This window comes from Oryctolagus cuniculus, chromosome 10, assembly GCF_964237555.1.
Source record: "Oryctolagus cuniculus chromosome 10, mOryCun1.1, whole genome shotgun sequence".
NCBI lineage: Eukaryota > Metazoa > Chordata > Mammalia > Lagomorpha > Leporidae > Oryctolagus > Oryctolagus cuniculus.
The window spans coordinates 3,922,827-3,948,637 of record NC_091441.1 but is presented as its reverse complement, the minus strand read 5'-3'; the positions used below and the strand labels follow the sequence as shown (position 1 = coordinate 3,948,637).

General features: G+C 40.8%; 1 protein-coding gene across 5 annotated transcripts in view; it reads left to right on the top strand.

Moving 5' to 3' along the window:
* ZNF407 (zinc finger protein 407) overlaps positions 1-25,811 on the top strand; it is a 454,851-nt gene that overhangs the window by 261,248 nt on the left and 167,792 nt on the right. For 4 of the 5 annotated variants that reach the window (XM_008261471.4, XM_051851877.2, XM_051851878.2 and 1 more), the window contains exons 5-7: positions 8,101-8,267; positions 12,051-12,134; positions 21,861-21,981. In XM_008261471.4, the coding sequence (XP_008259693.3) occupies positions 8,101-8,267; positions 12,051-12,134; positions 21,861-21,981 (372 nt within the window). The remainder of the gene's footprint in view (positions 1-8,100; positions 8,268-12,050; positions 12,135-21,860; positions 21,982-25,811) is intronic. The other variant, XR_011379296.1, reaches the window with a different exon arrangement.

The window sequence follows — 25,811 nt, the reverse complement described above, 5'->3', positions numbered from 1 at the left end:
TGAATTGAATTAAAAGAGCCAGAAAAGTGTATTTCACAGCTTTTAGAACTTGAGTGACATGAGATGCAAGGTGACAGGCTTGCGCACGAGTGAAGGTGAACTTCTTTCCGACATTAACACCAGGACCGAGCCGGCCAACTGGGCACACATGGCCGCAAGGCTGCTGGTGAAGCCGGGGGCTCCCTGGGGGCCTGCGTGAAAGCTCTCCAGGGACTTTTTCCTCCAGCTTTAGTCTGGAAGCCACCCTGAGCCTTTGCAGCTGAATTTAGAAAACGAAAGGTTTTCCAGTCTTAGGTTTCTGAGTTTTCTTGATGTAAATTATACTTCTGTTAGAGAAAATCTGCAACAGGCAGCTCTCAAAGTGTAGCCCAGTTTAACATCCTGAGTTAGCATGCCACTGTTACGGGGGAACATCTCTGATTTCAGGCTGTATCTTCAATCCTTGAGGCAAAGCTTTATTTAGCCTTTGTACACAGACAGGCACACACACAGTACACTGCAGGCCATGGTCAAAGCTGTTCTCAGTGTCGCACTGCATGTGTGTTATGTGGCTTTCTGCATGACTTTCTGATTATTCAACTTACAGAAAATAGTGAGAAAGGTTTTTTTTTTTTTGAAACTTCATGGAAACAGGATGAACAGGTTTGCTGTTGCGTAACGTTGGGATACATGATGTGGTGTCAGTGTGTGTTTCCTGTGGAACAATGTGTTGTCTTCAAGAATATTACGTGTTTTTACTCAGCTATTTCCTGAGCCAAAAGCAATGTAAGAATCTCAAGCTAGATGCATAAGTAGATAGGCAGATATGGGTTATCATGGTGGGTTTTTGACCTTTTCCATTTCTGTTCTTACCCGTCGGATGCTTTGTAAGCAGGAGACGCCCATGTGGATTAACTGAGCACTGTGGTTGTTTATGCACGCCCTTTCATACGCTTCTGTGTTGCAGAAAGGATTACTTCTCAGTTACATGTGCAGCCCTGCAGACATTCATACCGTAACCCTACTGGGCAAAGACCACAGCGCTTTCATTTCATCTCTTGGCGTATTATTACATAATTATTAAAATATAATCATTTAAGAAAGGAGGCTTTTATTCCAAAGAAACTGCCTGTGCTTTGGTGGTGTCTGGTAACTTAGAAATTGTTGAGACGTTCATTAGTGTAGTGGGCTGTTTTGCTGGGGTTGGGGTCAACTTTGCATTGCTTCATGGTGCTACCTTTTCTTTGTTCACAGGGACCAGTGATGCCTGTCAACTAAGTTTTTTAATGTCAGTTTTATTTTACAATAATAATTTTGAGTCAGTCAATAACTCTGTGACACAGGTTTACATGATAATGAATGCATAATTTTAAATATTTTCACAAAATTATCTTTCTTTTTGGCAAAAATTTCATTTTTAGCATGCCAGATCTTAGTAGAAGTGAGTCTGTGTGAGTTGTTAATTCAACAAGACTGGTCTAAAGTGTCATGTAGAGAAGATAAGGAATACCATGTGATTGTTTAACTAAAATTTCATCTTGAATTACGATGGGAGATGTTAACATACTCATATTTATTTCAGGTTCTTCTCTTTTTAGCAGACATTTCATATTAAATGATTTCCTTCTGTAGCTAACTTACATTTTTGGGGTTTTGTCTTAGCTCCTACTAAGATGAATGCAGTCCTAGTTTATTTATTGTCATTGCGCTATGCTATTCCATTTTATTATTAGAGCCTTTATCTGCCTACTCCCCACCTGATGGATGTTTGGATTGTTTAAGATTTATTTATTTATTTTTAATGTGAAAGGCAGAGTGACAGGGCAGCAGAAAGAGGGAGTACAAGAGACCTTCCATCTGCTGTTTCTCTCCGTAGATGGCCAGGACTGTGATTCCATCTGGGTCACACATATGGTTGTCAGGGGCCCAGGCACCCAGGCCATCCTCCTCTGCCTTCCCAGGCGTATTAGCACGCTGGGTCAGAATTAGAGGAGCCATAACTTGAACCAGTGCTCCGCTATAGGCTGCTTCCCTTGCTAACAGAGAGAGAACTGCTGTGCCACAGTGCTGGCCCCAGACGGCTCACGTTTCATTGGTGGAGTTTTTTATTTCAGAATCTTGTATGTCTGCAGTGTGTGCAGTGATTCTGCCTACGCTAAACTTCCTTGGGTAAAGGACAAGGCTTGAACATTTTTTTAAAAGCATTGTTAGAGCAGTTATATTGCAAAATTATCCTGAATTGGATAGATTAGGAAACAACATGAGCATATCATACAGACATGCCTTACTATTAAAAAAAAAAAGTGATAAGGCAAATTTTGTCCAAATACCTTTTTCTTTGTATTTCAGTGAAATGTTTACAGGATTCTCCTTATGTTTCTAATAAGTAGCATGAATAATTCACCTAGTAGGATTCAAAAAGTTTTTAAATAGCATTAAAAATAAATTTGGGCCGGCACCGCGGCTTAATAGGCTAATCTTCCGCCTGTGGCGCTGGCACCCCAGGTTCTAGTCCCATTCAGGGCGCCAGATTCTGTCCCAGTCACTCCTCTTCCAGTCCAGCTCTCTGCTGTGGCCAGGGAGTGCAGTGGAGGATGGCCCAAGTGCTTGGACCCTGCATCCGTGTGGGAGACCAGGAGAAGCACCTGGCTCCTGGCTTCAGATCGGTGCAGTGCACCAGCCATAGCAGCCATTTGGGGGGGTGAACCAACGGCAAAGGAAGTCCTTTCTTTCTGTCTCTCTCTCTCACTGTCCACTCTGCCTGTCAAAAATATATATATATATATATTTATATATATATATATATATATATATATAATTTGAAGGTGATGAGTACGGAATCTCCTTTTAGAATACTTGATAATGTGGAAAGATGAGGTTATAGATGCAACTTAAAATACAAGCTAAGTGTTTTGATGTAACCTGTCTGTTATGTAATCTGTAGTAGTAGACAAATGCTCTAGTGAAGAGTTTCTCTAAGGCCAAAATATCTATGAAGATAATGCTGTTACTAATATAATCATAACTCAGCTCCCTGTGAGTAATTCCTGTTAACTCTGTACATAACAGTAGTGATTCCTAGTTTTTGTTTTATCAAGTTACGTCAAAAAGTTCAGACAAAAATAAAGCATTGAATGCATGGATGGTTTTTTTATAATACACATTTTCCCTTGTATAGCTGACATTTGAGTATTTAGTCATCTGAAAATTTTGAAGTCTAGAGATACAGATTTTAATTTTGGCTCTTTGATTTCAAATCATTTAAAAAGAGAATGTCAGAGAGATCCTGAGGCACATGCTGACGATCTCGTGTGCACCTCGGCCTCCAGATTTTACAGATAGGTGAACAGAGGCCCAAGCCTCATTGCCACTTCAGCATGGATGCTAATGAAGGTAGCACCTGGACCAGTAACTAAGGAAACTTATTGTAAACATATCAAGACCACTGGATAGAATTCTTAGAGTTAGATTTAGGAGCCGTTATTTAATTTAGGAGTAATCATTAAGTTTTAAAAATATTTATCTACCTGAAAGGCAGTGTGACAGAGAAACAGACAGACGTGTCTTCCATCTGCTGATTCACTCCCCAAATGCCTGCAACAGCTGGGCCAGTCTGACTGGAGCTCATCCAGGTCTCCCACCTGAGTCGCAGGGTCCCAAACACTTGACCTATTAGTGGCCATCTCTTGTGCTGTTTTACCAGGGAGATGGATTGGAGTAAAGGTGCTAGAATTTGAGCCAGGACTCAAAACAGCACTGCAGATGGGATGTGGGCACACCAAGCCATGGGTTAACATGGTGTACAACCTATACCTGCCCCAAGGAATTGCCATAAATTTAGGACAAAAGACAGAAGTCAGTTGACTTTTGTCTCATCACTGACAATCAGAGAAAGAGTTTTGTTTCAGAATGTTTTGGCTGAATGGACACCTTAGACCTTGGACTGTGTAAGGAAAACACTTAAGGAAAAAAAAAAAAAGATTTATTTGAAAGGCACAGTTAAATAGAGACAGGGAGAGACAGATAGAGGTAGAGGTCTTCCATCTGCTGATTCATTCCCCAGATGGCCACAACAGCTGCACCTGCACCACAAGAATCCAAGAACCAGGAACCCGAGGTCTCTCCTGTGGGTAGCAGGGGCCTACGTATTCGGGTTACCTGCTGCTGCTGTCCTAGGTGATTAGCAGGGAGCAGAATCAAAAGTGGAGCATCTGAGGTCGGCCCGCGGCTCACTAGGCTAATCCTCCACCTGCGGCGCTGGCACCCCAGTTCTAGTCCAGGTTGGGGCACTGGATTCTGTCCTGGTTGCCCCTCTTGCAGTCCATCTCTCTGCTGTGGCCTGGGAAGGCAGTGGAGGATGGCCCAGGTCCTTGGACCCTGCACCCGCATGGGAGACCAGGAGGAAGCACCTGGCTCCTGGCTTCGGATCAGCGCAGCGAGCTGGCCATAGCGCCCATTTGGGGGGTGAACCAACGGAAAAGAAGACTTTTCTCTCTGTCTCTCTCTCTTTCTCACTTTCTCAATCTGCCTGTCAAAAAAAAAAAAAAAAAAAAAAGTGGCGCATCCAGAACTCGAACTGATGCCCATATGGGGTGCAGGCATCGCAGGCGTAGGTTTAACCACAATGCTGGTCCCAGGAAAGCATTTCTTGATAGGAATTATGTCACACGGTGTACAATTAAAATCACTTCCCTCAAAACCTTCACACCACCCCTCCGTTGTACTGTGATTCCCCACATTGCTGTTGAGAGTCTGCTGTCATTTTGATTTGCTTTCCTTATTCCTTTTTTTCCTTTTGAGATCTCCTTCTATCCGGTAGAGATGTCCAGTGAAGCACAGGGAACGGGCGGGTTACAAGCAGCGCCTTTCTCTTGTCAGTGTGAACGCGTTGCTTGGCATTCTCGGCTTCTTAATTCACTTCATGAAATACACACCAAGACCCTACTGCCTAAGAGCTGCCAGTGACTTTGAAGCCTCATCGCTCCCCTGAGCCTGGCCTGTGCTGATCACACTTCTGACCTTTGCAGAGCCAGTCACAGCTGTTTTTGAAAATTAATTTATTCATGTTTAGAATTTTAAAAATTGAATTTTAAATGTTTAGTGTACAGAGGACTGTGAGGGAGAAAAATGCGGTAATATGGCTGATATCCGTGTATGTCAGTCTTGGTGTATCTTGGAAATCTGCCACAGTTTGTGAAATAACACAAATGCTAAGGAGAGAGGACCCACTGGGTGAGGAGTGGGAGACCTGGGGTACCCACGGCCCCATCTTGCAGTGATACAAGCGTCTCACCACTGATTGTGCCGTCTGGGGCACCAAGGCAGCGAGGCCCTTCATAGTTGTCTTTACCCACTGGTCAAAAAGCACGTTAGAGGCACACTGGGTATGGCCCCTTTTGCCCAGAAAGATAGGCGTGAAACCGAGGACCGTGGTCTCTTGGATGCCTGTGTGATTTACCTTCTCAAACCGCAGTTGTTAGTCAAGGTACTGTAAAAGTCTCTTAGCTGCTGAGTTTTCACAAAACCTCCTTCATATGTTAGAAATTCAATTAAAGAAGAAATGTCTAGCCTCTGCTACTGCCTCACGCCCGTCCCAGGGCTGCGCGCTGGGGGTGCGGGCGCGGCAGGTTTGGAAGCGCAGCCGGCTGGCCCGGCAGTGCCGTGCTCCCAGCTCTGAGGTCTCCCTGCACTGCCTTTCGCCGGGGCCTTCCCTGTTGGCTCTGCATTTCCAGTTGTCACCTGCCATCTAATTTCTGATCCGATGCTGCCGCTGGAAGGCGTCTGTTTCTGTTGTTGTAACTGTTGTTTTTCTGATGTGAGTTCAGTTTTGTGGATGCTTTTTCTCTCTTATTGGCGTATGATTTCCTGGAGAGCCCAGCTGACCCCGTTTCCTCCTTGATTTCTCTCTGGGCTCTAGAAAGGTGTCTTGGTGTAGCGGGTGTCGAGGGGTTCCTGTGTCCTTTCAGACTCACACCCATGCCCTGAGAGCGGATCTCCCACAGCACAGCGGATCTCCCGTCTTGGCCTTGTTCCATCCTGGAGAGTCCCCAGGGTGCCCTCCTGAAGGAAGGGCTGGGACCCTGAGGAGGTGGCAGTGGCCTGCAGGTACTTTGAGTACGTGGTCCCAGGACACATCTTGCAGAACAGTTGACACTGCAGTGTTTCCACTTCATTTCCAAGTGCCAGTGAGTGAACCAGCTCACTTTGGTGAAGCAGTGAGGTTTCCTGAAAGTCGAGTGGTGATCTTAGTTTGTTATCTGGCTCCCGTCATTTCACAGCAGGCTCTCAGGTTTGGTTGAGCATTTTTACTACACGTGAGTGATAGAGTACGTATATTGAGGTTTCATGGATGTAATTGTGTTAAATGTACATCATGGTAGATTTAAAAATGAAGGATTTGTTTCGTCATTTATAAAGTTGTTATACAGTGTAGGGAACTGTTCGTTAAAAGATAACATCTCCTTAAACCTCCTTATTTCTTTCTTATAGGAGAAGGTTAGATCCACAATAAATACATGAAGAAATAAGTAGATAGGGGAATTCATCTTGGAAATAAGATCCCTGTCATGGTTTTGAAATGTTAAATGCATGAAGACCCATCAAAGAGATGAACGGACATGATATTTTTTATAGTGCATTTTAGAGTATTTAGTTACATTTGTCATCTCCAGTACTAGTAAGCAGTGATCAGATGACAGTAATTTCAAAGTCCGTCTGTACTAATGGGTGTAACTTTAGTGTCTTCTCACATACATTATATACATAAATAAACTAGTAATTTTCATCTTTTAGTATTAGTGATGCACTTCAAACAGGGCATTTTAAAAGTATTTAGCCTTTGATGTCTTTTATATTTAAGATCTAACTTTATAAATATATAGTGATAAATGATAAAAGAAGAGGGATTTGTGTAAAAGTCAGATTCTTGGTTCAGTCAGTAGGGACTTAGGAAACTGCATGGTTAATTTGTTAAAGTAATTCACAAGTGCCTCAAAACGGGCGAGTTAGTGACTGGGGGTCGGGATTTTTTCTCTGTCCCTAAGAGGCTAAGGTTAAATCCCTTCTGTGAAAGTATACATTCTTTCTGCAACTCCTTATTTATATCCTAATTTACAGCACAGATACTGTGATGTTATTTTTTAGGGGAATTAGCTGCGTAAAAGTATAGCCCAATTTTTGGTATCTGTCCCGAGACACTATGGTTCCTGCGTGCTTTGGCACATAGCCTATCCTCCTACTACAATACCATCCTAAACTAATTAGCTGGATACTGTTAATCATAGAAATTGCTTGAGATTCAGTTATATTAAAAATAACAGGTAAATTTTTGGTATGATTTCGTGAATGCAAGTAGATAGGGACTGCAGATCACTCAGAGGAAACAATAATTTTGAGCGTGGTTCATATTCCCATTGTTATTAAAAGAATCAAAAGATCTTGTTCTATGAACTGTGAGTGGGAAAGGTTTTCTCCTGTAAGTACTAAGTTGTTATTTTCAGTTTTTTTTTTCCATATAGGTGGTGATTGCAGTTTCTTTTTGTCTCAGGCTTGTTTTCTACAAACCTTTAGATACACTGTATTTCTATCTTTTGTCAAAGGGCACTTTGTGTCCCTGTTTGGTGATGCAGAAGAACCCTGTGTTTAGGGAGCACCTTGGGGTTCCTGTTCTGCAGGGAGCGAGGAGGTGTGGGGCGCTGGTGCGGTTGAGCAGTGGTGCTGTTCCCACAGCCCCAGCGCCCGCCTGGCAGGCAGCAGGGCTTGTCTGAGCAGTTGAGTATGGATAGCATTTCATTTAGCCTTTGCTCTGACAGCCCATGCCCTGGATAAGTGGTGTAGGCCTACACAGGTGAAATCTATTCTCACTTTTGCCTCAGGGGTGACTGGACTGTAACAGAATTTTTCAAACCCGTTGGGCCCAACCGCAAAGCAGAGAATAAATGGCTGAAGTGCCAGGCCTGGACAGAAAAATCAATGCCTGGTTATACAGACATGACAGACCAGGCCTGCAGTTCTCACAGAGGCTGTGTGTGCACCACACTGGAGGGTCATGGCACGCTCTGGTGGGGCCTTGGTGGCAGTGTGCCGGCTGTATTCACGTTGTTCTCTCTCTCGTCTGTGCAGGAAATTTACATGCCACTTATGTGATAGGAGCTTCACGGAGAAGTGGGCCCTGAACAACCACATGAAGCTCCACACAGGAGAAAAGCCGTTTAAGTGCAGCTGGCCCACGTGCCACTACTCATTCCTCACCGCCTCGGCCATGAAAGACCACTACAGGACGCACACAGGTGTGCCATGCCAGCTCCCGCCCTGGAGGCGGGCGCCCGGGGCTGGGGATGTGCCCACTGGTTGTCTCGAGAGCTGTCTGTGAGAATGATGTCCTTCTGTAGAGCTCGCTTAAGACTGTGGTAATCACATATGAAAATCGATTGCAATGGAAAAGGGGTGTAGTGCCCTTCATTGCTGACCACTGATACTCAGGGTCTTCTTAAGAGGACATTCCAGTGTGTGTGCACACTTGTGAACATGCATGCGTCTAAACAGAATCAGTTCATATGTGGCAGCTCATGTGTGGGGTGTGTGTGTGTGTGTGTTTATATAGATGTGCATATTTGTATGGGTGTAAGCACATCTTTTTAGAAGATTATTTAGGGAGATTAAATTTTTGAAGAGATGGAGTCTTGGATTTTGTTGCTGACATAATGTAAATCCCATAATATTTTTGAACATTGTTGAATCTTGATTTTATGTGCCCTTTAAGCAATTTTGAATCATTGTTTCTTTCAGGGGATAAAGTTATCAGATCTAAGAGTTTTGATAATTAAGGGACTAATCAGAATTTAGCCACTGCTTTTTAAGAAAATTCACATATAAACAGTCTAGATTCCCATGTGTTTACATCAAAACATCCAAAGGACTGAGTGGAATTTAAACTATTGGTAGTTACAGCCCCATTGAGAATGCACTCAGAATTTTTGTTTTAGGCTTTTATAATATGCATCCCATTACTACCCTATTGTTATATGCTGTTTAGCACTTGTTTTTCTTTGTCTAAGTACAGTGGCCCACAACTTGCTTGTAAGCCCATCTTTGAGTACCCATCTTATATCACTGTGTTCCTGTGAGCTCTTTGATATTTCTGTAGTCTCCTTTCTGTTTACACCTCTCAGAATGAATTTTGTTTCAGGGAAAACAAAATAATAAATTTTAATCAGCATCCCCAAATGTTTTCTGATTGCCAAGCATCCTGTATTACTGTTAGAAATTATAGGTGGAAAGTTCTTCGGCAGCAGTTGGTGGGAAGCCCAGGCCTCCTTAGCCTCCCTGACAAGGGTGTTGACGATTTAAGGTCTCCAGCCTGCCCTGAGAGATCACTTATATCGAACAGCAGATGAAAAGCCAGTGCAGATGTAATTTATCGTCGGCGTTTCCTTCTAAAGAATAATTGTGGAGACTTGGCTGGATCAATAATATGGATTTTTGTTGTTAGGTCTTGTAGTGTGCACCATAATGAGAGATAGGGGACAGTGGCTGTTTTCTAATAGAAAATAAAGGATTGGTTTCCATGTCTTTCTGCATTTGAATGCAAAATGGCACACTTGAAACTAATTCAAGTTGTTACAAAAAGAAGTCCCCCATTGTATCTCTGCTATCATGCAAATATACCTTGCTAAATGAACTCCTCTGTACTGAGGGAAATATTGTATTTAATTTTGTCTTAAAAGATTTTTTTTCTAAAAAAAAAAAAAAAAAAAAAAGCCCCTAACTGTTGGCTCACTATTCAACCCTAACCCTTTACCTGCTAAAAAAAAAAAAAAAAGAAAAGTGAAAATTGAACTTAGAATGAAAAACAAATCAGGCCACCACAGTAAATGTGACATATAATTCATTGGAGACTGCCTTCCTAAATAAAATCCTACACATCAAAAAATCAAGGTCACCATTGTATCTGTACTCAAATCACATGAGAAATTAATAATTTTATTTTTGTATTTGCACGTAGACTAGGGAAGGGAGTAAAATAGTATATGCAGAATATGCACACAGTAAGTTCAAAGCATTTGTGGAAAATGGAATTAAAATGTAAGGTTATTTTGCTGTGATGCAATATTGAAATACACATGCGTGTTTTCATAATATGCATTTTCTATAATCCTAAGACCCCTCTTATACACAGCGTATCTGTCTACTTGTAGGGAATATAACGATCATGAGGATTTTTCTGTGCTTGCTAATATTTTCAAAGAAGTTTATACATAACAGACAGGAAGAATACTTTTCATGAACCAAAAGTAATAAGTATTACCTTTGCTCATTAGAAATTTCGGAAGTTGGATGATACAGCACCAGTATTCCCCTCACCACCCACCGACTAATGCATGTGTGTGTACACCTCACATGCATGTATGTGTTCTGGCTCAAACATGCATTCCCACACAAGAGTTAACACCCTCAAAACTGTGCTGATGGATAAATTACTGAGAACACTTGTGCCTTAACATAGAATAGTGTGTTAATATTAACGAGCAAATTGTCTTTAGGGATTAAAAAAGAGTCTATTTTCAGTGTTATTTAATTGATAATACAGCTAGTTAGAAAGATTTATATTTCAAATTGATTAAATAATTAAATGAGTGATTATAATTAAACTTTATTCTTCACAGCTCATCTCCTCTATTCTTTCTGCATTGAAATAATGATACCAAAGAGTAAACTTAACCACAAAATAGGAAAGTAAAGATAGTAAAAATATTTAAATTTGGCTTTATTTTTGAATGATAATAATGAAAATTTTAACATACCATTGGGAAATACATTTAAACATTTTAGTTAAAATTCATATTAATATGTGTTCATTTAATTTTGAAAAGCCAATAATACTGTTAAGAGAAGATTATTTTTATCAAAGTTATTGTGCCTTCCTATGTGTACTGTTTATTCTACCCTTTAAAAAGCAATTGTAATTTCCAAAATGCTACAAGAAAAATTTCTGTTATAACATACTAGAATGTTTGGAACAAAGCAGGCTGACACAGGCACACCCTGGGAAGACTTGTTGCATTAAATATCTAAATGAGTAAAGTGCATAAAGATAGATACAATGATTTATTTTATTTCTGGAAAGTATTTTATAATTTCAATGCATCTCTCTAGGGTTAGCATTTTTATTCCATTTTGTCCTTCTTTGTGAATCTTATGGGATGAACTGCCTAGCTAGCCAGCACTTATTGCCTTAACGTGCTACAATAGAAAGATATATTGCATTTATAAACCGTAGAGCCGAATGTTAGCCTGTATAAAGAAGCGTTAAAGAAAATGAGCATTTGCAGACTTTTCACAAACGCTAAGTCTGTCAAATATGTCTCCCATTGTTGCAGAGATTTCCAGTTTAGAGCTATCATTACAGATAAAAAATAGGAATGTTTGTGTGATTTCTTCAGCAATCGCTAGCTTCCTTTTTTTATGCCACAGAAGTTTGAGAAACAACAGCACTGAATTACTGTTTGCACTGAGTCAAGTAGACTTTATTACTTGGAACTTCAGTGTCTTTCAGGAAACCATTTAATTCATATTATTAAGTAGGAAGTGACTAGAGAAGACCTTGCTAGAATCAGGTAAAGCTAATTCAGTGTTCTTAAGTATTCAGAAAATTTGGTATGTTTCATTTCAGTAGAATCATACCTACTGTATATTACCTATTCCAAGCAGTCTTTACTCAGCTTAGAAAGGCCAGATGTATGGGAATTGTAAAAAATCAGGATATGCATAAAAACTGTTCAAGTGCATAAAGCAGCCCCATCTGGAAGACATCTACCAGAAATGAAGTTGTACAAAACCATTCCATTGATAATAAAGCTAATTTTTATGGGTCTGACAAGTATGTAATTATGTTCAGTGGTGCTTTTCAGATTTTATCACAGTCAATAAACCGCAGTGGTAATTTCATTCCCATTTGACATATTTACATGGAAACATTTGATTGGAGGAATTAGTAACCCTGAAAGCCTTGATAGATATGTTTTAATGATCTGTGACCTCCGCAGTCCCTCATCTGTTTATTGTTGCAACAGGCGAGAAGTCGTTTCTATGTGACCTCTGCGGCTTTGCCGGTGGGACCCGGCACGCCCTCACCAAACACCGCCGGCAGCACACAGGTCAGTACCAAGTCCATCCCAGCTGCTTTCTGCAGGCACCAGCATGAGGCGTCAAACTCATCCATTCCCTTTCCACTGAATTTTTATACATCAGTTTACTTGAGGGATTACAGAAAATCCTGTTGGCATAATGTGAGATTTTAAGTGGCCTGTTTTTGTTTGTTGCAATATATATTTAAAAATAAGATATGTTAACATGTTTCAGGGATCAAGTGTCCTTGGTAAATTCATGTTAAGTGAGAGAAAAAGACCAATTTGACTGTAAAAGCCCAGTAGTGCAAGGCTGTTTTCTCTGTAGTGAAGGCTCTGCCTTGGGTTTGGGTATGGGAACCAGCGAGTGCATGTCGCCCGTCACCCACCTCCCTCTGCAGCTGCCCTTGTACTCTGACCTTTTCTGTCTACCTGCCCTGCACTGCCCTCCTGTTCCTCAGTTCATGGGCAACCAGACATGAATTCAAGTTCTTGCTTTTTCGCGTTCTTGCTATATAAAGTAGATAACAATGAAGAAGTAATGCAAGAGGTGATTATGGACATTGGAGAAGATCTTTTCCCCCCCATGATGCACATTTTGGGTGATTTAACAACAACAATAACCAAAAAAAATGGGTTCTTTGATTAGGAACACTTAAGGATGAAAAGTTTTAACCATTTTTCAGATTTTATTACCTACTTGATATAGTCTAATGGATCTCACAAGTAATTATTTTCATGATTCCAAATTGTATGTGCCTGAGCCTGTTTATCTAATAATTAACAGAATCACTACTGTCAAATGTTTCCTGCTTCAAATGAGGTCATGGGGTATCCCCATTGATAGCTACACGTTGTGCTTTTCTCTGAGTACCACGAAAATGGTTGAGTTTGGCCAATATACCCAAAATGATGTGAAATAAAGGTAGCTTAAATATATCATCTTTGAGCAATATGATTCTTGATTTGCTGTATTTAACAGGTATATAGGTGGTTTCACTGCCCAATGTAGCATTTTCATGATCAATGAAAATTAATAGTTGCTGATCCTCTTAGCACATTGAGTCTATATGATTTGGATTTCCATTTGGAGCAAGACTTCACTGTTGAGTCGAAGGGACATTTCCAATGTTTAGTGTAATGTTAGAAACAGGAATTGAGGCCGGCGCCATGGCTCAATAGGCTAATCCTCCGCCTTGCGGCGCCGGCACACCGGGTTCTAGTCCTGGTCGGGGTGCCGGATTCTGTCCCGGTTGCCCCTCTTCCAGGCCAGCTCTCTGCTGTGGTCCGGGAGTGCAGTGGAGGATGGCCCAAGTACTTGGGCCCTGCACCCGCATGGGAGACCAGGAGAAGCACCGGGCTCCTAGCTTCAGATCAGCACGGTGCGCTGGCCACAGCGCGCCAGCCTTAGCGGCCATTGGAGGGTGAACCAACGGCAAAGGAAGACCTTTCTCTCTGTCTCTCTCTCTCACTGTCCACTCTGCCTGTAAAAAAAAAAAGAAAGAAAGAAACAGGAATTGAGTGTGGAACATGAAAACTCTAAGTGCATAGGAGCCACCTGTGCACTCATTCTTCTAGTTTGCCCACTTAAGGACTCTGTGTAAGAGATGACAGGAGAGGCCTAGTGCATGCAGTTGTCCTTGAGTGCTGTCCTGCAGTTGGACATCTTTGGAGTAACACTGCTCATGAAGAGTTCTAGTGTTGACAGAGAGTTCAGTTTATTGGTGCAAATTGTCGCTATTTGAGTGTCATCGTAGTTTGCCTTTCCTCACCTGGTGTGGTCCCAGGGGACAAGAGTCTCCCTTTGTGTTCCCTCCAGTGGATCAAGCCCCCTCTTCCAGCACAGTGGGGACAGGAATGCTGCAATCACTGGCGTTCCAGGTGATGGATCGATCAGCAAGCCTGCATTGAGCCAGCACAACTTTATATTTTATGTCAGGTCCAGAGGCTCCTTATTACTTTGCTATTAACTTTATACCATATAGGACAATGTCTCACAGACAGGGGTATCTGTCTTTTTGGCATTTATCTGCCTCTGTGGCACAAATCAAACATGATTCTTTAATACCAAAGTCAGTTCTTAAGACTGTTAACTTCGACAAAACAGCTTAGTAAAACTCAGTCTAGGCACTTAGTTTTTAAGCTGGATTTAAAATATTTAAGCAACATACAACTTTTTCCCCCTAGGCCAAAACTGAATGGTGCGTTTGAAATCTGTGCTCCTCTGTTGTTTTCCTCTTTGACATGGTTACCTATTTACCACAGACTCCCCACGCAAATTACAATTAGCTTGGAAAGAGATAAGTATCCAAAGTGTTCCAAATGGCGTAAATAATTCCCTACTGCGATACAGACTGTCTAGGGGCTGACACTACACATCTTCCATTCTAAGATTTACTTCTATCACCTGTCAGAGACCCTTGATTCAAGGGCACAAGAGCAAACCCTCACTTGCACTTGAGATTCTTGGCCGGCTTAATAACCCCCGCCTGCCCTAAGGAACGCAAAGTGTGTGTTTCTGAGAAACGCGGTCAGGCACTCTGAAGGATGGTTGACGTGCAGAGGGATGGATACACACCGTGTCCACAGCCATCCTGGTGTCCTTGCTCGGTCTTTTGTTTACTTTTCTATCCATGGTGCTGAAGGTGCAACAAATCCCTTCCTTGTTACTTTGTCCAAGGTTATTGCTTGTGAGGGAAACTATGCAAAGCAGCAGTCTAAACTGATAGGTGCTGTTAGGTCGTGTGAAGGAGAAATGGGATGGAAATTGGCCACATTCTGCTTATTTGGATAGGCTGTATACAGGTAACCTTGCCGAGTTACAGACAGCGTGTTGAGAGTAGTTCATTCTTCCTCATGGTGCCAGTGGTTCATGTCCGGCCTGGAATGACAGAGTGTGTAGAAGCAATGCTCCCAGTCAGTCTACCTTCCATAAAACACATGCCTTGGAAACTGCGTAGACCTTTTAATATAATGCTTGTTGCATCTCAATCAAGAAACAGTTATTTGGAAACTCAAATTCTGATTTCAACTTTGTAAAATTTGTTTTTAAACCCAACAGTCTAGAAGCTGGATTTATGCTTTTGACTATGCAAGTAAATTGAGACTAACAAACAAGGAACTCATGTATTTCTGCAGCTTATTTTCCTGATTTGTTTTTTAAGATTGCCAAATTATATATTAAGAGCAATAATGTTGAATGTGTAACAAAACTGATGAGTTTTAAATTAACTCATATACAGATTTGAATAAACTGCAGTATGTATTAACTGACAAGGTGTTCCTACTCCATCAATCACTCAGATGCATCAACCTTCCTTAGCCTAAGACTTAATTCAGCATCATATTTCAGTAGCATAATATTTTCCCCTGCCAGTCAGTATGATTCATAATTTCTTAATATTGCACAGTGTAATCTATGGCATGATCAAGGTGAATAAAAAATAACCATTAATAGTTTACTATAATATGATACTAGCTTCATGTGAATTTCAAATTATTAGAATTATAGAGAATATTAATGGCATTATTCGTTAAAAATATTGTTAAATTTAAATTGTGTCACATAAAAATGCCATGAATGTTTGTTTGTTTATTTTTAAACTTATTCAAGAGGCAGAGAGACAGAAGAGACAGACAGTTAGACGGAGACTGCTCCTATCCGCTCGTACACTCTCCAAACGCCCACAACGCGGGGGCTGGCCCAGGCTGTGCCTAGGAGCTGGGAACTCAGTTCAGGTCCCCATGTAAGCGGTGAGGGCTCAAGCGCTGGGAACATCATCCCCTGCTTCCCGGGCTCATCAACAAGGAGCTGAGTCAGAACATAGAATAGTTGAGACCCAATGAGACTCTGACATGGCATGTAGGCCTCGCACGAGAGCTCAACCCACTGTGCCCCACCTCCTGCCCCTGAACACCTTTCTGAAGGAGCTTATGTTGAACTCCCAAACAAAGAAAATTATGTTTAAAGACCCAGTGATCGTTAGTTCATACTGTGGACTAGGGCAATGAGGTTGACAAACATCTTTACCCCTACCAGACACCTGCCACACCCATGAGAAACGGTAGCCTACAAACGTCTCCACGGTTAGCATTATAAACAAGGTACCAGTGAGCTGGAGTTCCAGAGCGTTTTATATGTTTGACTGGAATAAGGAGACATAAGAATATATTTGTGAATATGTGTAATGAGCAAAATCTATAAATTGAACATTTAGATTGATTATATTAAAAGTGGAAGTATTATATTATCTATCTTAAAGTCTCACACCACTATCATGATCGTGATTGTATTATTTTGGAATAAAGGTGAACAAGATTAGAATCCAGAAATAGGCCTGCACATGTATTTGACACATATTTTCAAGCAAAGCAGATTAATTAGAGATAAATCTTCAAAGCATGTGCAAAACCTTTGCAGTGGAAACTTCGAAACACCACTGAGAAAAAATAAATAGATCTAAGTAGAATAAATAGACCATGTTCATGGATCAGAAGATTTATTGTTATGCAGATTATAGTTACTCCCACATTGATGAGTCCACGTCTCATCTGTGTTTTTAAGAAATTGACAAGTTGATTTTAAACTTCATATGGAAATGCAAAGGTCTGAAATAGTCAAACAAGGTCAGGAAAGAAGAACAAAAGTGGAGGGCTTTTACTACCTGACTTCAAGACCTATTATAAAGCTACAGTATTCAGGCTATCCTGATGTTGTCATTAAGGTGGGCAGTGTGTCACTGGGATGGAATGGAGGTCACAGAAATTGACTCACACCCTGTGATTAGTTTTTCGACACAGGAGCAAAGATTTATCCTTTCCAGCATATGATTGGGAACAACTGCATTCATGTACAGTAAAAGTGAACTTTGATTCATACTTTGTACCATACTTCATGTATGTAGATTAGCTCACACTGGTCATAATCTAAATGTAAATCCTGGATGAAAACATAGGAGGAAAAAAATCTTTGTCACTTTGAAATATCAAAGATTTCTTAAATCGCATTATCAATAACTTCATCTAGAAAAGAAGTAACTTGAAAAATTATAAATTGTAACCTACAAGCTTTATGAAGTAACAAGCTTCTCTGCTTCAGAAGACAGCATATTGACAATTAGCAGGTAAATCACAGAGGGGAGAAGTTGTGTCCACACCACAGAGTTGGAAAGGATCTGTTTCTAGAATACTTACCTCCAAACCACAATTCTGAGAAAACAGTCAAAAAGTCTGGTGAGGTAGTTCAACCAAAGAGTATGTGTATATTTCACACACACACACACACACACACACACACAGATACACCTGTATTCTGTTCCTATGACATAGATACATGTTGAATAAATATGTGAGAAAATCCTCAACATCTTTAGAAAAGCAGAGATTTAAAGTGCTGATGACAACAAAGCTTGGGGAGGATTTGGAGCAACAGGGACCTTCACGCACCCTGGTGAGAGTATAAAATGGAAAGACCACTAGGGGAAATAGGTTAGCAGTTTTGCAAAGCGATGTGTGCCTACCACACTGCCCTGCCATTCTACTACTGGGTATTTTCCCAAGAGAAAAGCACATATATGTTCAGCAATGACCTGCACATCTTGCTTATAGCAAATTTATTTTTTGAAATAGCCAAAAATGAATACTCTTGTGTCCTTTAATGAGTAAGTGGATACGTAAACTGCGTTGCATCTTTCTGATGGAATACTGCTCAGCTGTGAGAATAAATGGAGTGTTGCTACCTGGAGCAGCATGAGTGTATCATGGAATAATTATGCTGGGACAGAGAGCCTAGATCACAAGGCTATTATACGTCTCCACGTATGTAAATTTCTAGAAAATAGATAAAGTGAAGGTACTTCAAAAAGTTAATGAAAGTAGAACTGGAAGATGAATTTATTTTGTTGCAAAAATTTTGAAATCCATGCATAGCTTTTTCATAATGCACATTTTTGTGAATTTTTGAAGATATCTCGAAGTTATTTTACCCCAGAATAAGCACAAATATAGTGTAACAAAGCAGGCGTGACTGCCTTCGGGATGAGTGGGGCTTATCTCGACTGTGTAACAAAGCAGGTGTGTACTGCCGTCGGGATGAGTGGTGCTTACCTCGACTGTGGGGCTAGTTTCATCGGTAGCCAGATTTACCAGTGTGTTCCTTACTGAAGCTGTTTATGTGTATACTGTTTATATTCTGCCTTGCTGCTCAGTCTAGAGAGACTTATGTCAAGTTAGTCACAATATTAATAATAGGTACAGTTTCTTCCAGATTACTGCTTTCCCTTTCTAACTTTTTTTCATGTGAACTGTATTTTGATATAGGTGTGAGGTTAAATTACTATTCATCTAATTTAATAAACAAATTCAGGTTCTTTTTTTGTTTTAAAGATTTATTTATTTGAAAGTCAGGGAGGGAGGGAGGGAGAGAGAGAGAGAGAGAGAGAGAGAGAGAGAGAGAGAGAGAGATTGAGATTGATTCTATCCACTGGTTCACTACCCAAATGGCCACAATGGCCAGGACTGGGCCAGGCCAAAGCCCGGAACCAGGTGCTTCATTGAGGTCTCCCACATAGGTGCAGGGTCCAAACACTTGGGCCATCTTCCACTGCTTTTTCCAGGCCATTAGCAGAGAGCTGGGTCGGAGTGGAGCAGGTGGGACACAAATTGGTGCCCATTTCAGATGCCAGCATTGCAGGTGGCGGGTTTACCCAATATGCCACAAAAATTCTTATAATGATAATGAGCATAACTATTTTCAGTTTTGCTTTAGACTTACACAATACAATTATAATATATTGTCCCTTGGATTTACACAAAATATCCTATTATCGTGACAGTGGATTTTTTTATGAGTTACACCAATATGACTGAATTGCCTATAGCCATTTAAGTTTCTTGACCAGAAGTTTAGAATCTGAGAACAAATTGTTGAAGCAGCTCTTGGCTGACTGCTTCTTTAGAGTGTTGTATATGGCTAAAAGAGAAAAATATTTCAACTAAAATATATTTGATCTTTGTACATAGTCTTGAAAATAAAGCAAAACAAAGGTATGTCAAGTAGAAACATTTCTTGGTAAGAACTGTTAAATTTTATCATTATGTATCCTGTTCACTATGCAAGACCAGTTACTTTTTTCTAAGATTTATTTATTCATTTATTTGAAAGGCAGAGCAACACACATAGGGTGGCGGGGGGTTGGTGGTAGAGGGAGAGAGAGAATCTTCATCTGTTCCCCAAATGGCCACAACAACTGCGCATAAGCCAGGCCAAAGCCAGGAACCAGGACTCCATCCAGGTCTCATTCATGAGTGGCAGGGATGCAGATACTTGGACCACCAGGTTTGTTAGCAGGAAGCTAGATTCAAAGTAGAGGAGCAGGGACTTGAACCGGAAATCCAGCATGGGATGCAGGCCTCCCAAGTGCCAGGTTCACTTGCTGTGCTACCACACCTGCTCCAGTGATGGTAGTCATTTTACTGGTTCTGGGCTATTCCTGGGAGCCATTTCTTGCCCTTCTTTTTGTCTTCGACAGAGGCTGGTTTACAATTGCCAGTGTTTAGGCAGTGCTAGCCTAATAATATAAAAGCAGCTCTTTATCGACCACTCTGATAAGTGTGCTTTCTATATTTTTGTCATATTTAATCCTCACAAATTACTCTCCATATTCGGTGGCATATGTCTTCTCAAGTGATCTAACAGGTAGCATGTGACAGAACCAGGATTGGGACTGAAGTTCATCTGGCTTCACTTCACTATTTTGCTGTTCTGTAAAGGACATAAAAACAGCCCCCAACAAGATCTGTGTGCATTCACATAAATATTGCTGCAGTGAAGGCTAAGGCCACATAAACATTCCAGTTTCATAAGAGATATTATTTTATTGATAGTCACACTGATGTATAATTTAAATACTTCTTATATATATAAATGCATACACAAATATATATACATATATATATATTACTTCTTTCAGAGGTAAAGAGTGATACATAGAAAATTATAGAAGTTCAGTCAAACAGACAAGGAGAGCCCCTGCCACTGGTTCACTCTCCAGATACCTAAAGTGGCCATTCTTCAGTGTGGGTGTCAGAATCCCATGTTCTTTAGCCATCACCACTGATGTCCAGAATACACATGGGAAGGAAGTGGATTTGGGGACCAGGGCAGGAGTTGAACCCAGGCATTCTGATGTGGAACCACAAGGCTAAACCCTGGAATGACTTTAAACCAGGATATCCCATAGTTCATTAAATAAGTTAGTATACTACACATAAAACTTGGGGGGAAAAGTTTGTTGAGTTGAATATTGCAATATATTGCATTATTGGGAATTTAGAATGAGGTTCTCCCTAGTTCATCACAGTCCAATAGAAACGTAATATGAACTATGCTGGAGCATTTCAAATTCTGGTTCAGAACATCTTTGAAATCCATACATACGGAGGATCTTCAAAAATTTCATGTATATTAGAGACACTATGCATGGATTTCACTTTTTGTGTGCCTAAATCACAACTTTTAATTCTTATTCCCGTACACATTTTAAATTCACCTGAAGCATGTGGGATGGTTCCCAGCAACTATACTGAAAAAAAGAAAAACATGTGAAATCACTTTTGTGATATAGTTCATTTAACCAAATATATCCAACTTTTTTTTTTATCATTTCTTCATGTAATCAACTTAAAGATTTTTATTTTATTTATTTGAAAGGCAGAGTTACAGAGAGAGGAGGAGGGACAGAGAGACAGATCTTTCATCTGCTTGCTCACTCCCCAAATGGCAGCAATGGCCTGGGCTGAGCCAGACCAAAGCCAGAAGACCAGAGCTGTTTCTGGGTCTCCAACATGGGTGTAGAGGCTCCTCTTCCACTGCTTTCCCAGGCACATTTACAGGGAGTTGAATAGGAAGTGGAGCAGCTGGGGCTGGAGCTGGCACCCACATGGGATGCTGGCATCACAGTTGAAGGCTTAACCTGCTATGCCTCTGCACTGTCTCCCATGAAATCGATTAAGCTTTGTTAACAATATTTCATTGTATTTTTGTGTTAAGAATTTGAAATTTGATGTGCACTTTACATGTCTCAATTCAGAGGCTAAGTTCTCAATTGAAATGCATGACCTCTGTTTAGATTTGATAAAACTTACACTTCAAAAACAAGACGCACATTTCCAAGCTGTTCTGACCATATTTAGACGTTTTTTCAATAGCAGATTTGAGTATCAGTTTCTAAACATACTTTTTAGAGAATTAAAATGTTGTCCGTATTATATATATTATACCTACACAGAATTGATATATTTTAAAGTGGTGTTAAATAATATTTTAAATATTTCTTTGAGGCCTCCATTTTTTTTACTCAGTGAACTGTATTTTCTTTTACTTTTAATGCTGTTTTAAGTTGTGTCCATTTATAACTTGGTTTTATTTATTTTTCTCATTCTTAATAACAAGACTTAAAAGTTTAGCATTATATATATTTGATGTATAACTCTGTTTTTTGTGATTTTAACATTATTGAAATTTTTATGATGACTCTAATCTAACAACTTGTTAAATCATTCTAGGTACGGTGCTAAACCCTACCTCTAGTGTTGATTCCTGTTTGTATAAGATTAATTTTAATTGTATATTATGCACCTTGCTTATGTTCTAACATAGAAACAGAAATCAATGATTTAATCTAACTTTCTCACTGTGAGAATATTCAAATATTCTAAAATCATTATTCACATAAAATGTTTCTTCATCTGTAACAGGAGAAAAACCTTTCAAATGTGATGAGTGTAACTTTGCTTCCACAACCCAGTCCCATTTGACTCGACATAAGCGTGTGCACACTGGAGAAAAGCCGTACAGATGCCCCTGGTGTGACTACAGGTAACGAACGCTGGGCCGCCATGTGAGCTCACCATCCTGTTAAATGGCCTGTAAAGAGAGTTTTCCAATCAGCTTTAATGGGCGTATTCCACGGCAAGGTTTTGTTTTAGTTTGGGAGTTTTATGTGTAATTTTAGTGATCTTTTTTTTAAGATAGGCTGTATTCTTTCGAAGTTGAAGTTCATAGTAAACTGAGAGGATAGCGCTGTGACTTCTCATACATCCTCTACCCCTGCTGGTGTAGAGCCTCCTGGTCTTCACCATCTCCACCAGAAGGAGGCATCGTTGGTGACCGTAGCGGAACCTATGCTGACACTTTGTCTTCACCTAGAGCCTCCAGATTGCCTTAGAAAGTCCTTCTGCACAGTCTATGCATTTAGACAAGTTTTTAATGTCATTGATCCACTATTGTCGTATCATATAAAGTTAGTGATTGTTACACAAAGTTCTTTTCCATTTTTTGTGATCTTACTAGTTAGGTTTTATGATCGTTTGTTACACCTGAGTGTCTAGTGATTTTTATTTTGCTATGCATTGTAAGGTGTCACACCTGTTAATTGATCAGTTAGCGCGTAAATGATAGCTCATCTTCTGAGAGTAAAGATGGTGTCAGCAGTATTCCCTGCCCTGAACGGTGTGAGCGTAGAAGGTGACTGAAGACTCCACAATGAGTCAAGTGCAGGTTGGTCAGGGCGAGCCCAGGGGCCTCCGAGCGCTTGGAGCAGGAGCACGTTGAGCCCAGCTGAAGTCCTCACAGAGGAGGGAGCGTCAGCCACGACGTAGAGTACGGTGGAGGGCCAAGGACTCAGGTGCGTTCTAAGAAGATGTGGGCTGTCGGTGACTGGGTGATACTGCAGAGGTTGTTAGAGGCAGGAGCCCCAGTGCAGAATGTCAGTGGACTCGGGCAGTGCCGCGTTGTCTGGCTCAGCAGTATGAGGAGGTGCAAGTACAAGGGTACTGGCCAAAGGCGAGATGGAGAATGCCCCTTGCAGCTGGGTCGGCCTGTCCTGGACCCCGGTGCTGGTCTGGAGGGCACTAGCAGGAGTGCTGGCAGCAGTGGTACCTGTGTCAGAGTCTGCTGGCTCGCATGGGAACGTGGAGATAGGGAGGCTGTGCCTTCCAAGGCAGCTCACTCTCGTTGGCTTTGGGATGTGTGCAGTCAGCCTGAAGCTGCCTATAAAACCAGCTTTGAATTCCCGCAGATGTAGCCTCTGCGCTCAGCGCGTGTATTCTCAGGGTCATTATCGTCCACCACAGCGTCGCATCAAGTTGTCATCAAACAGCACAGAGACTGAACAGATACAGTTCACTCATGCAGCGTTCATCCATCCACTCAGCATTGGATGCGACCTGCTGTCATTGAACACCAACTAGGTTGGTGTTTCCTGAAAACTTGGTAAAATGGTAATCCGGAAGAAGTAGACACCAGTGCTACTTAATCCTCACTGAGGTTCTGGTAATATGTTTTTTTAAGGACTAGGCAAAGAACTTCCAGGTTTTATTTTTTAAGCATTATTTAACAAGAAAAACATTCAACCAAATTAAAAAAAAAAATAGGATGGCTTAATTCACCATAAAATAACCAACCTAAAGTAACCTGTTATTTTATAGCCAAGGAGGCCAGTAGTTCTTGTTTTAAAACAGCAAAATTGCACACTTGATGTTTTACCCGTGTGTGATGACAGAGAAATGCGTGTCATGCAGCTGGCGTGGACACCACTCCCCCAGCGTGGAGCTGAGACTGCTCCCTGGGCCAGGACTCAGCCTTTCCCAGTCAGCCACATTTTGAAATATGGGTTCTTCAAAAATGACATTGGAAGCTCTTTTCCTGTATGGTTGAGATCATACTGTAAGACACAGAAAAGCATTTAGAAAAATAAAAATTTTCTTCAGTTTTTGTTTTAGCGCTTCGGCTTGTATGCTTTCAGTCTACCTGATGCATATTTTGCTGTTGTCTTGGGGGAGGTATTTTGTTTGTTTCAGTGCAAATTTTTCATACTTAACAAGTTGTAACTACCTTCCCATGCCAATAATAAATCTTCTGTATAATGTTGATTTTCAAACTGAAAGTAGCAGTCCTATAGTTTCAAATAAGACTGTGTACGAAATGCCACATATAAAATAGGTAAAAGTGGTATTCACCACTTGCAAGTAGATTTCATAGTTAAAACAGATAGTATTTATTTATTGTAACACTTATGGATAGTATTTTCAGACTTTTGACAGGTAAAAATTTTTAAAAAGAGGAGAATTGTTGATAAAGTTACCGGTGAGTTAGCCTCAACATCCCAATTTTGTCTTCAGTTTGGGGTAAGCACACACCACGCAGGTGCGGCTGTGTGAAGGATCCAGTCTAGGTGTCCTATACTGTGTCACGTTTACCTCTCAGAGCTACTGCTGCTTTCTTTGGGAAATCAGTGGCTCTTCCTTCGAGGATCCTGTGCCCTCAGATCAGAAACCCGCTGACCATGCACTCCGAGCCTGGCACAGGGCCTTGTTTGGTACACATTGACCCTCGGTTTTGCCCCCCTCTCAGGTGACTGGCTTGCTTGTTGGTTGTGTTTACTGTGCTTTTCAGTCTCTGTGCACTGTTCAGGGAGTAAATGCAGGTGACTTACTGTCCTGGAGGGGTTCACTGGTTAAAATTTACTTCACAATACATGCCAAGATTCAATTTGTTTTTTACAGTTTTTGAAGTAGTTAAAATTTTACTAAATCTAAAATCAGTTGTTGGATAATTGCTGAAATACTTTACAGTTTCAAAATGCCCAGTTTGAAAAGGTTTTTATTCATTAAATATCTGAGCACCAGAATGCTTTAATTTAATGAGAAGAATTTTTTTGTAAAGTTAATGAAGTTGAAAAATGAAATTTATCAAATTTATCAAATTCATTTACAATGAAAGAAGAGTTATAATTAGATTATGACGTTACAATAAATAGATTTTCATTCATGTAAGAAAAAAAATAGAAAACCACTCTTCTGAATTATAATTTTAATACATTGTGGTCCCAGGTAATGCTGTTATGCAATAGTCAAAATTTATTTCAGGTTTTTATAGGATGCCGGTGCTACAGGCCATGGCGTTAACCCGCTGTGCCATAGCACCGGCCCCAGATCTGTGATTTGTTTTAAAGATTTATTTACTGTATTTGAAAGGCAGTTATATAAAGATTCCTTCCATACACTCATTCACTCCCCAAATGGCTTCACAAGCTGTTGCTAGGCCAGGAAGAAGCCAGGAGTTTCCTCTGGGTCTCCATGTGGGTGGCAGGGGCGCCGCTGCTTTTCCAGGCCATTAGAAGGGAGTTGGATTGGGAGCGGAGCAGCCAGGTCTGTAACCGGCACCCATATGAGTTGCCAGCATTGCAGGCGACAGCTTAACCCATGACACCACAATTCTGGATGTTGTGATTTCTATAAGAATGAATTCCCAGAATTTGTGATGAAGCGTTTGATAGAGCACTACAGAAGTTGTGATTCTTTTCTCTCTTATTAGTGGTGTCTTTGGTAGATGCAACTTTGTGTGCATATAGACATTTTTCAAAGTGTTTCAGGTTTTCTTGATTTGAAAGTGCATTGTACTCTTTGCAAAGGTTGAGGTCCCTGTTCAAGTCGCCCTTCTAAAATAACATCATTTCTTGTTAGTAGTGCACTTCACCCAGCTCGATCCCATCCCTGTTGTGTGTCCATCAGGTACTGTGTTAGGGAGCAGGGGAGCTAGAAGAGAAGAGACAAAGGAAACGCGAACTACTCTGATCTGATCAATACATGCTGCATAGATGTGTTGAAATACCACACTGCACCCTGTAAGTTTGTACAGTTGTTACA